Source organism: Myotis myotis, unplaced genomic scaffold (genome assembly GCF_014108235.1).
Source record: "Myotis myotis isolate mMyoMyo1 unplaced genomic scaffold, mMyoMyo1.p scaffold_m19_p_6, whole genome shotgun sequence".
Lineage (NCBI taxonomy): Eukaryota > Metazoa > Chordata > Mammalia > Chiroptera > Vespertilionidae > Myotis > Myotis myotis.
Window position 1 is genome coordinate 83,932,714 of NW_023416368.1, and position 12,878 is coordinate 83,945,591.

A 12,878-nucleotide genomic window follows, 5' to 3' on the forward strand; every position below is an offset into this window, starting at 1 on the left:
AACATTCAGCCCAGCCAATGAGGTTCAGTGGTTGAGCATTGACCCATGAACCAGGAGGTTGCTGGTTTGATTCCCAGTCAGGGCACATAGCCCAGGTTGTGGGCTTGATTCCCAGTAGAGGGCGTGCAGGACACAGCCTATCCACGTTTCTATCTCTCCCTTTCTCTCTCTGAACTTAGTAAAAACATACTTTTTTTTTTAAAGAACATTCACTTTGTTGTACAACCATCACCACCATCCATCTCCAGAATTTTTTCCTCTTCCCAATTGAAACTCTACCCATTAAACATGAGCTCCCCAGTTCCTCCCTTCTTCTAGTCCCTGCCAATCACCACTCTATTTCTTATCTCCATGAATTTTACTACTATTGGTACCTCATATAAGTGGAATTATACAATATTTGTTGTTTTGGGACGGTCCCATTTTATTTAACATATTTTCATCCACATTATACATGTGTAAGAATTTCATTTTTAAGGCTGAATAATATTCTGTTTTATGTTCATACCACATTTTGTTTATCCATTCACCCACTGATGGGTACTTGGGTTACTTACACTTTTTATTTATTGTCAGTATTGCTGCTGTAAACATGAGTGTTCATAGAAATATCTGTTTGATTCCCTGCCTTACATTACTTTGTTTCCATAGCTTCTTTCACAATTAAACTGTATTTATTGATTCACCTCTTTATTTTACTCTTCACTGGAGAGTAACCTATATGACAACAGAGACTACTTCACAACCATGTTTCTAGTCCCTAAAACATTGTAGGTTCTCAGTATATATTTATTGTATAAAATAAAAGGATCAGTCTTCTAAAAAGTCTATGTTATATAATTACAGTTGACCCTTGAACAATGCAGGGGTTATAGGCACCAACCCTCTGTGCAGTCAAAACTCTGTGGATGCTCAAGTTCCCTATATAAAATGGTATAGATCAGTGCATACAGTCAGCTCTTCACATCCACAGACTCCTAACCAAAAACTGAAAACAGTACAGGTATTATATATAAACTAGAGGCCCGGTGCACAAAAATTTGTGCACTCGGGGGGAGGGGGGTTCCTCAGCCCGGCCTGTGCCCTCTCACAGTCTGGGACCCCTCGGGAGATAATGACCTGCTGGCTTAGGCCTGCTCCCGGGTGGCAGAGGGCAGGCCCAATCCCTAGGTGCAGCCCCTGGTCGGGCTCAGAGCAGGGCCGATTGGGGAGTTGGGGCACCGCCCCCTGTCATGCACAGAGCAGGGCGGATCAGGAGGTTGCGATGCCACCCTCAGTCATGCTCAGGGTAGGGCCGACTGGGAGGTTGGGGCACCGTCCCCTGTCACACTCAAGGCAGGGTTGATGGGGAGGTTGCGGCGCCACCCCATCATGCACAGAGCAGGGCCAATCAGGGGGTTGGGGCTCTGTACCCTGTCACACACAGAGCAGGGCCCATCAAGGGGTTGGGGCACCGCCCTCTATCACCCACAGAGCAGGGCCGATCAGAGGGTTGGGGCACCACCACTCTCACACTCAGGGCAGGGCCGATGGGGAGGTTATGGCTCTACCCCGTCACACACAGAGCAGGGCCCATGGGGGGTGGGAGGGCAGTTGGGGCGCCGCACCCTGTCACACACACAGCCGCAGGGCGATCGAGGTTTGGGCGCTGCCCCCTGTCACACTGATCCCGGGGCCGGGAGGCCTCGCGGCTCCACTGATCCCGGTGCTGGGAGGCATATTACCCTTTTACTATATAGGGTAGAGGCCTGGTGCATGGGTGGGGCTGGCTGGTTTGCCCTGAAGGGTGTCCTGGATCAGGGTGGGGGTCCCCACTGGGGTGCCTGGCCAGCCTGGGTGAGGGGCTGAGGGCTGTTTTCAGGCTGGTGGGTGACGGAAGCTCCCAACTGCTCCTTTTTTTCTTTTTTTCTTTTTTATTCTGGGCCAGCTTTAGCTTTGAGGCTTGGCTCCAGCTCTTAGGCCTCCACTGCTGAAAGTGGTTTCTGGCCTTTGTTTACAATGTTGCGATCCTGCCCGGCAACTAAAGGAGGTTTCTGAGGTTTTGTTTAGCTTCTATATTTGTTACATAGTAGCTTAGAGTTGCAGGTCAGAGGCCTGCAGCGCAGGCGGGAACGTTGGAGTCCTCCGTCACTGAAGCAAGCAAGCCTCATGTTAGTTTCAAGCTGCCTGGCTGCCGGCCGCCATCTTGTCTGGCAGTTAATTTGCATATCTCGCTGATTAGCCAATGGGAAGGGTAGCGGTTGTACACCAATTACCATGTTTCTCTTTTATTAGATAGGATGGACACCCATACTTCAAACCCGTGTTTTTCAAGGACAGTGATTTTTTTACCCAAATATCACTCACTATGAAGCAGCCCCACTGATAGCTAAATTTTAGATAACTAGACAAGTAATAAATCCAGAACTTCTGGGGTTTGCATAAATCATTCCATATGAGAGTAGATAAGAAACAAAGACAAGATCTATGCCAGGGTTCATGTCCCAGCATCAAGAAGGGTTCAGGAATCTGGGAAAGGGGCTGTGCGTAGATGACATAGGAATCCAGAGACTAATAAAGAGTCCGGAGACGAGATACAATTTTGAAAGGCATTAGGGGTCAGAGGACCTTCAGCTAAAGGAACTGAATACTCCCTCCCTGTCTAGGACCCTTGCTTTTATTAACACAATTTGTCCTAAGGCAAGGTGGAGATAACACACTTCAAAGGGTAAGGTTTCAAAGGGTACAGAAGCATTGTCAGAATGGGGGAATTAGCCTACGGCTGTTCAAGTTCTTGGCCAGTAGGAGGCAATAACATGTAGATTAAGATGCCCTTTAACTGTCTGGCAGCCACAATCAGTTTCCTATTCAGGTTTGGGGAAATGCCTTTAGCCATTCCCAACAGGTGACTACATGTGTGACTCAACCCTGTTGAGTCCCCAAGTCTCATCAACCTTTTGATGAAACTCTTAAAATTATGACATGTTGGAATTGGTCTCTGGCAAAGATCACCTGGGCTGTCACCTATGTGTCTGTTTCCTTCCTAGTTATGGAAAGGTGGTAGTCACTGGAAGAGACTAGGGAAATAATCTAAAGGTTGCCTTATAAAATGTTCATGGAAGCTTTTTTATAACACCTGGACCTCTGCCAGACTTCCATGGCATTGGGAGTAAAACATGTTCAACAAAACCTAAGGTTCCTCTGACCAAATGGTCTCTATGTTTGCAGTGCACGACTCTGGCTCTGTGTGGAAGGACACATGCCTCGTAAAGAGTTCACACCTTTTCTTCCTGAAAAGATTTGCTAGCATCTTCACTGATAAACTCTCTCCACTTAGATTTCAGGGCAACCTTCCTGCTGAGTCACTGGGCTCTCCTGCCCAGTCTCTCTTGCAAGTTCCTCCTCTCCCAGGGTGCCCCCGTGTCCTGTCCATGGTCTTGCATATTCACACTTGTTCCTTTGAGGATCTCAGCCATCTTCCAGGCCTCAAAGCTAAATATGTCTATAACCTTTCAATTTTTACCTTCAGTACAGACCACAAACTGCAGACTCTACTGAAATTTCAAACAAACATCTCCATACTTTTCACTGTGGTACAATATACATAACCTAAAATTTACCATTTTAACTATTTTTAAGTGTACGGTTCCATGCTTTAAGTACATTTACATTGTTGTGCAACCATCATGACCATCCATCTCCAGATATTTTTCATCTTCCCCAAACAAAAATTGGTACCTATTAAATACTAACTCCCCATTCTCCTTCCTCCCATCTCCTGGTAATCTATGTTAACTTCTCTGTCTAATGAATTTGACTGCTGTAGTTATCTAATGTAAGTGGAACCTTATATTTCTCAATTTGGAATGTCTCAATTTGAACATTTCAAAACCTGAACTTCTAATGTTTCCTTTCCTTCCAAATTTGCTCCACTCATCGCCCTCTCTGTCTCAATGGATGCAATTACATTCCTCAGTTGTTCAGGCCTCCAACCCTAGAGACATTCTTGGTTTCTCTCTTTCTCTCACATCCACATCCTCCTGCTTCTACCTTTAAAATGTAGCCTAACTGACTGCTTCCCAACCCTTACACTATTATCCCCCCCTTGGCCCTAGCTACCTGCATCACACCAGGATAGTATGTCAGCTCCAAGTGGGCTGCCTCACACCCTACAATCCATGCTCAACCCAGCAGCCATAATTATTTTTAAAATCCTAGGTTAGATCATGTCATGTGTCTGCCCAAACCACACTGTTGGTCCGCACACCGAAGGGTCTTGGGTTCAATTCTGAGACAAACGCAGGTACCAGGGTTGCAGGTGCAATCCTGGCCCCAGTAGGGTGTGTGCAGGAGGCAACCAATTGATGTATCTCCCTCACATCAATGATTTTCTCTCTTTTTCCTCTCTCTCCCTCACTCCCTCCCTCTCTCCCTTCCACTCTCTAAAAATCAAGGAAAAAATATTCTCAGGCGAGGATTAACAAAAACTAAATAAACCCCTGCAATGAGTCCTCAGTCACTCAGATGCCTGCCTTCCTCTTAGCTGCTATGCACCCCAATGGCTCTGCTGCAGCCACATTGCCTCAGACAACCTCCCACCTCAGGGTCTTGGTATTAACCTTGCCCTCTGCCTGGGGCACTGTTTCTCCAGATGTGCGTTCACCTGAATCATTCACCATCTTCACAAATGTAACTTTCTCAATGAGGTTTATGAAGACCATTGGTTTTAATATGGCAGCCTGCTCCTTCTCATACCCCTGATTCTCTTGATCCTGTAGCAGTTGAGCCTAAAGTAATGACTGACAGATAGTAAATAATCAGTAAAAATAGGTTAGATAAGTTGAATAAAAATGTGGTTCTGAAGCGGCTGCCAGTAACATTGACTCCTCATCACAGATTGCCCAACGTGGAAAGAAGACATGCCTGTGCTGATCAGAATTTTTTTTTTTTTACACATAGGAGCTTAAATAAATCTAGTTTCTATTAAGTAGTGAAGCTACCAGTAGTGAGAGCAGCGGTTCCCCAGTCTAAGAAAATAAAGCTGATCATCTGAAAGGAAATCCTCGCAGTGTTTGAGCCCCTATGTGCCGTTGTGCCAGTGCACAGCTGAGCCAAGGATTCATGCACAAGCAACTTTATTGGAAGAAGCAAGGAACATGGAACATGAGTTAGGCAGAGGAGATGTGATACAGGGTAGAAAATACAGCCAATAAAATTTACCGTGTGTCATTTCCCACAGCGAGTAAGCTGAGTTTTCATCCTGAAAGGAAATTCTGGAAAGTGGCACAAGATTCAAACTTCAGAATTATCTCAGCTAAGGTGTGAAGGATAATGTTATACCCCACGTCTCTCCATCAAGAGCTGTCCCTGGGGGCATGAGTCCCTGTCACCTCTGCCACCATGTATTGGGAAAAGTAAGTTCCACCTGGTGCTGACCATGGCAGTCAGGCTGGTGTGCGATGCCAATACGGAGAGGGTCTCAGAAAACATGGGAGCAGTGCTGACCAATTTTAACAGATCTTACTACTTCACCCTTCACTGCAAACACAATTCTGTCAACACTCTTCTCTACAGTCCACAACATGTAACTACTATTCCTGATGGCACCTCCAGAGATAAACCTCCCCCAAAGATAAACCACTTGACTCAAGTCTTATTCTAGTGTATTCATTATTACCTTTTTTAGGATCTTGGGGTATCTTAAAACTACAATGATGTGAAATAAAGATACAGTAAAAGAGAGTGAAGAAGAAAGGAAGAAAGGGGAAAAAAAGGAAGGAAGAAAAAAGGCAAAGACTGGAGCAACATCTAAGAGTTATCTATGTAATATATTAAAATGAATCACCTGAACAAACTGGCTTTCAAATCTAGCTTCCTATTCTTGAAGTTGAAAATCTCAGCACTGTTACAGGAAAGTTGTGCTAGCTCAGGACTGTGGGTTCAGTGTCAGGTTAGAGTCCCTCTCAATCTCAACCTCTTTCTCTGAAAAATGGAGTAAATGAGGTAAAATAGCTCAAAGAAATGTTGTCATAACCACATAAAATTATACAGGTAAAGCAGTGATTTTCAACCTTTTTCATCTTATGGCACATAAATTACTAAAATTCTGTGGCACACCAAAAATGTATTTCTTGCTGTTCTGTCAAAAAAAATAGGTATAATTTCTATTCATTCACACAGGACAGCATTGTTGGTTTTGGCTGTTGTCATCTTTTTTAATATATCCTTTTATTTCAGAGAGAGAGACAGACAGACAGACAGACAGACAGACAGACAGACAGACAGACAGAAACACTAATGATGCGAGATAATCATTGATTGGCTGCCTCCTACACACCCCCACCGGGGATTGAGCCCACAACCTGGGCATGTGCCCTGACTGGGAATTGAACTGTGACCTCCTGGTTCATAGGTCAATGCTCAACCACTGAGCACGCCAGTCGGGCTGTTGTCATTTTTTAAATTTGACAACCTAAGGGAAAAGAGGTCAGTGCGTCTGACTAAATAGTCAGGTACTGCAAGTTTTAAAAATTTTTGCAGTTGAAAATCACAGATGTAAAGCAACAAGCAGAGTCTTGATATGGTAAGCAATTTTTATGATTAGTGTGTGATTTTTGTTCCATTTCTTCCAGAGAAAAATAAACACACAACCAAACTAAAGTGAAGAATATCAACATTTGAGAGGATAATTTGGGGGAGGGGACCATGTCAGCACTTCATATAAGGGCTTTAAATCTAATGTTAGAATCTCAGGAATGGCTGTAAGAAAGATAAAAACTCAATGGGCTGCAAATAGAGAAAAAAAGACAAAAAGAGTTACTGAAGGAAACAAAAACAAAATAAACAAATCAACAAAATAGAAACAGACTCAGAGAACAGACTAGTGCTTGTCAGGAGAGAGGGAGTTGGGGGACTGGGTGAAAAAGGTGAAGGGATTAAGAATACAAATTAATAGTTACAAAGTACTCATGGAATATAAACTACAGCATAGGGAATATAGTCAATAACATTGCAATAAATATATGTGGTGCCAGGTGCGTACTAGAAATATTGGGGGAAAACACTTTGTAAAGTATATAATTGCCTAACTGCTATGCTGTATACCTGAAACTAATACAAAATAATACTGATGTAAACTGTAATTAAAAATTAAATTTAAAAAGAAAAGAAAAAGAAAGTCATCGGAGCTTTGAGAATAGAAGAAATGAAGCATGTGTTTCAGGAAAGGAAAAGAATCAGATTTAAATCCATGACATTGGCCTTTGGGGACTTCAGTGTTTACTTAGTTCTGAGGCAAGTGACCCATCACAGATAAGGGGCTCCTTGCCTAAGGAGCCTACCCAAGGCCCCCTTCACATCCTTGTTCCTCAGGCTGTAGATAAAGGGGTTCAGCATGGGGGTGACTATGGTGTACATGACTGAGGCAACTGAGTTGTAATGGGTAGAATGGGTCACAGCAGAACTGAGGTAGACCCCCAGGCTTGTCCCATAGTACAAGGAGACCACAGAGAGGTGAGACCCACAGGTGGAAAATGCTTTATATTTTCCCTCTGCAGAGGACATTCTCATTAAAGAGGAGGCAATCTTAGAGTAAGAAAAGAGAATTCCAGTAAAAGGAAACACGCCCAGTAAGGCAGTAGTCACATACAAGAAAATGTCATTGATGAGGGTGTCAGAGCAGGCCACCTTGAGAATCTGAGTCAGTTCACAGAAGAAATGTGGAATTTCAGTACCTACACAGAAGGACAACTGCCTCATCAGTAGAATATGAGTGAGGGAGACCCAGAAAATGATGAACCAACACAACAGAACCAGGAAGCCACAGAGCCAGGGGTTCATGATGACCAGGTAATGCAGGGGGTGGCAGATGGCCACATACCGATCATAGGCCATCACAGTCAGAAGGAAACCATCCAACCCAGCAAAAATCATGAAAAAATACACCTGAATGAAGCATCCGATATAGGAGATGGCTTTGCTCTGTGTCTGGATGTTCAGCAGCATCTTTGGGATAATGGTGGAGGTGAAACAGATGTCAATAGAGGACAGGTTGGAGAGGAAGAAGTACATGGGCGTGTGCAGGTGGGAGTCAGAGCTGATAGCCAGGATGATGAGAAGGTTCCCAAGTATAGTGACCAGGTACATGGACAGTAACACACCAAAGAGGAAGGACTGTAGTTCAGGATCCTCTGAGAGACCCAGGAGCAGAAATTCTGATATTTCTGTGTAGTTTTCTGCTTCCATGTAGCTGGTGTGTCTGCTGGAGAAAGAGGCCAAATAAATGTTTAGAGAACTACCAACTGGAACATCAGCTAGTGGTCACCTTTAGATTCCACCTTTGTGAGGACATCCTTCTAATGACTATGATTCATTCAGACAAACGGTAGCCATTTTCATTTTAAATGTAATCGTTTAGCCCAGGGGTGGGAAACCTTTTTGTGAGTGCGTGCCAAAACCAGCAAAATCTCTGACTCAAAATTCTTCTGCGTGACAACTCTAATTTTTTGAGAATATGTTACACCTACTTGATATCTCTTAAGGTGTACGTATGTGAAGAACCTTGAAGAAATAATAAAATTCATTCGAGTGACAAAAACACAGTATATGATGATGAAAAATACATTTATTTTTTAATGTATACATGTACACTGATAGTCCGACAGAAAAATTTAGGACTCCGTTTGATATTATCAGTGGGACTTTTGCTGCTGCATCACTGATGACAGAGATTTTACATCAGGTTTATATTTTGCTGGAAACCTGTCCATCCTTGTTGCTTGACACAGTCGCTGCAGGGAAGAAACATCTGCACAGCATATGTTTCAAGGGACCTGGCGTATATGGCATACTGTTCTTAATATGTTTGCTCCCCTTCTTAGCGCTATGTGTTCTAACCAGGGCCACCTCCCTGAGAAAGGTTGTTTCCCCAGGTGGGGATATTTCCCTGGAGTTAGGAATTAACGGGACTAAGGAAGGGAATGAATCAGTAAAACCCCCTAGTGTTACAGAAATACCATGTACTACTTATAAAGAACAAGGACTAAGACTGTTGGCAATAAATTTGGGACTTGTTGGGCCCACATTCCCAGGAGTCTGCCCACCAGGGAAAGCACCGAAGCCTATACCCCTGGAGACCCACCGACACAGGGCAGTCCCAGGGAAAGCAAGCAGCGGGGCTGGGAAGACATAACCTTTACTGGGTAGGATAATCTCCTTTAGTCACTTCCTTGTAGCTTATCTGTAGAGCTGTAGAATAGTGACCTTGGAATAGCCCTTATAATGGAACACAGTAGGATAATCCTATCCTGTCCCTGGGGTAATGATTCCCTGTCACTTCTGCCACCATATATTGGGAAAAGTAAGTTCCACCTGGTGCTGACCATGGCAGTCAGGCTGGTATGCAATGCCAATACTGAGAGGATCTCAGAAAACATGGGAGCAGTGCTGACCAATTTTAACAGATCTTACTACTTCACCCTTCACTGCAAACACAATTCTGTCACTCTTCTCAACAGTTCACAACGTGTAACTACTATTCCTGATGGCACCTCCAGAGAGTACCCTCCCCCAAAGATAAACCACTTGACACAGTAAAGAGGAATCATAACCATAATGGCAATAGAAAATGCATTTGAGAAAACATAACAGCCATTACTGTGTTAGCAGCCAGGACAGAGCCTCTCACAACGAGAGGAAACTGAGGACAATTTCTTAGCCCAGTAAAGAATAATTGTTCTTAAACTGCAGCAAACAATATATTCTACAGAAAAACACTAAAATATTTGAGTTAAATTCATGAATTTAACTCAGACCAAGGCAGTCTCCTCCAGCATCAACCACTCCTGAATCATTAGTCTCCAACATCAACCATTCCAATGTCAATGGTCTCCTGAATATTCCAAGAGATAGGTAAAACAAGGAAAATAAATTAGTCTGAGGACTGAAGGTCAGAAACAACTACATCATTTAGAGAAACTATTGTGGGCACTAAACAATGAGAATAAAAACTATTAAGTGCTATGAGTAAGTCCACTCTGCTGCAAAAGAAGTTGGGGACTATAAGAGAAAAATCCAATCACATGAGGAACAGCACAAACAATACCTCGTGCACAGCAGATCTCCATGAATAGTTAATAAATAAATAATTGGACACAGAATATCCAAGAAGAGCCTACAATGATGGGAAAGAGTTGGAGATCCTCTGGGAAATAACTCTTATTGGAGAGAAGCTCTAGATTCCAAAAGAGAGAGAGAAGGAAACAGAATAAGAGCTGGAAAAGACTAGTTTCAGTAGAAACTAAAGTACCTTAAAGCTACAGGGACTTCACCTTCGTAGACTTTCCTAGTCTCATTATTCTTGAGTAAAGCCCAATACTCACTCTCTCTCCTCTTTTACTTCTGACTCAGCAGCCCTCACTTGGACACGAGGACCCTCTCTAAGGGTATCACTGAAGCTCTCTGTTCTCTGAGGTCTGTCCCAGGGAAGTCAATTGGGGTTTTCACATAGGCTGGGTCAAGTAATTATAGGAGATGGGCCACAGGGACATGTTATTATCATCTCAAGGGTTGAATTCTCAGAGCTCCTTATTAAAAAAATTATTCTATTGACTTTACTTTCTCCAAACAACATAGCTCCATTGGGGCACAAAGATAGCAGAATGGAAAAATTTCAGCCAGTATTGTGTCTGCTGAGGCAACAGTGGGGACAGATGGTATTTTCTCCAGGAGGGATTTTCTTTTTCTTGGTTCAACTTAAAAGTGACAAGGTGTCCCCTAAGGAATGTTTAATTTCCTCAGGAACCAACTTTCTATGATGTTCTTGCCTTGAAGAATCAGAGATTTTAAAAGCCACTTGGTGTTCACAGTGTCGTGCAGAGAAAGAGGTCCTTTCTGAAAAGTGGTTAATAGTTTAGAGAACGGCAATTTTCACCTTGTTTTATACATTACAATCAAAAGAACCCTTTCACATTGGGTTCTGTGGAAAGGACTAACAAAATGGGGCCTGAAAAACTTCCCTTAACATTTGCTAGTGACATGGAAGCCGTTGATGATATTGGGGGGGGAGGGGGAAGCCCCATTTATTACCTCTACATCCAGGAGTAGGGGCAGAAATAACTCAGCTGAAGTGGGTGGAACAGTGAGTATTGGGGAAATATAGGTTCCAAACATAAATCACCTATACAATTTGTCAGCAAAGGGAAGAACAGAGGTAAAACACAGCCTAAAGGAAGTATGAAGTGTGGGAGAGTTAAAAAGTTTTAATAGACAATATGGGACCATATCAATATGTAATTTCAAGGCAGAAGATCATATTTAGTGCAGGTATTAGAATACACAGGAAGTCTGGCCACATAATTCAGGATAAAGCATTCACCCTCAATCGATGACAATGATCATGTGTTAAGCCCAGATTTCAAGATCCCCAAAAGACCACAGGGAGCGCCGTGTCTGAAGCAAAAGCAGATAGAGTCTTTATTCAAGCTAGCTCAGCTCCCCAACCACACTCGCCGACGCAGCAGCAAGCGGCTGAGAGAGAGCTAGCCCTGTGGGAGGAGGGGTTTTATAGGGGGGTTGGAGTAAGGGGAGGAGAGAGGACTGTGGGCCCTGCCGATTGGCCAGGTGCAAGTCAGGGTCTTGTTACACAGGATGTGGTTGTGTCTATGGCGCGCACTTCCCTTGATTGTCATTGGTTAGTTTAAAGAGCAGAGGCTTGGGCTTCCGGGAAGAAGCTCCTTGCTGAGCACATGGCTAATGGCCGCTGCCCAAATATGGAAGATCCGGGGTAAGATGGAGGGCGTATCCCTTGCCCTCTCACATGTGCTGTAGCTTCAGTTTATAGAAATCCTGGGTCTAGGAATCAAGGATTGGAAGTAGAATCAGCCGCTTGGAGAGCATTCATGTTGGTTCCCCTGTGGTTGAGCCCATCCTGAGTGAGGCCTGCAGAAAGGGGGTGCCCTGGGGCACAGGAGGGCATTGAAGGACAGGTTTGGTCTCAGTCTTCCAGAGGCCTGCCCCTACCCCCCGTCCCCTCCACTTGTAGACAGCCAGTCTCTCAGTCTCCCATGCTGAGTTGGGTTGGGAAGTAGAGTAAGGATGTGTCTGTGAGGTGTTTTCATCCTCTGGGCTTCCCTATGCAGAAACCTTTAGTCACCTTTGTGAGTTCTCTCCAGAAGGAAAAGAATGTCCACTGTGTGAGGCACACTGCTCACCCCCCAGGCCACCAGTTCTCATGGACCTGGAGGGAGTTCTGCTGTACATAGAGGGGAAACTGATCGCAGCCTCTACTTTGTCTGCATAAGAAAGTTCTCATTTCAGAATACTGTCATCTGAAAATTTGGCTTTACCTTTACCTGGTCTTTATTTTTTTATATACAAGTAGAAAGATCAAATACTTTCTTAGGTGCCAATGGCATATTTCTGTATATTATAAACCAAGTTAATATCAGACTGTAATAAAAATAAAAGCATTTATTTGAGCCAAAGGAGTTGTAGCCCAGGAGGCACTGATTTAGTAACTGAAATTGTGCTCCACCAAAACAAAGAGGAGGCTGTCTTTCATAGAGAAAGTTCCTGCCCGTGTTCCCAATTTTATGTCAGGAAAGTTTACAAATTGTACAGTTCTGGTTGGTCAAAATCATGCTTTGATTGGTTGGTATAGATGCAAATGAGGATACAATTGGTGTAGTTCTGACTGGACGGGACAGGTCTCAATCCATGGGTAATGGTAAAAGGAGATATGTGCCAGTGGATCAAAGTTACCTGGTGCACAAGTTCAACGTGAAGAGTATGTCCTCCATGATTGAACACAAATACAAAAGCTGAGCCTGCTCTCCTCACCTCTAATGAACAAAATTTTGTCCTGCCTCAAGGCTCTTCTCCTAAAGGGAAGCCTTTCAGCT

At 43.8% G+C, this 12,878-nt stretch overlaps 1 protein-coding gene across 1 annotated transcript; it reads right to left on the reverse strand.

Moving 5' to 3' along the window:
* Window positions 1-7,284: 7,284 nt before the first annotated feature.
* On the reverse strand, window positions 7,285-11,712 carry LOC118658837 (olfactory receptor 7D4-like). Its single transcript, XM_036314575.1, has 2 exons — window positions 11,690-11,712; window positions 7,285-8,227 (listed from the first exon to the last, which is right to left on the reverse strand). Exon 2 carries the CDS (start codon window positions 8,221-8,223, stop codon window positions 7,285-7,287), a length of 939 nt encoding a protein of 312 aa, XP_036170468.1. The 5' UTR covers window positions 8,224-8,227; window positions 11,690-11,712.
* Between the last annotated feature and the right edge of the window lie 1,166 nt (window positions 11,713-12,878).

Bases quoted from the DNA above. Each gene is read 5' to 3' on its own strand.
- LOC118658837 (XM_036314575.1), bottom strand. From the start codon at position 8,223: ATGGAAGCAGAAAACTACACAGAAATATCAGAATTTCTGCTCCTGGGT.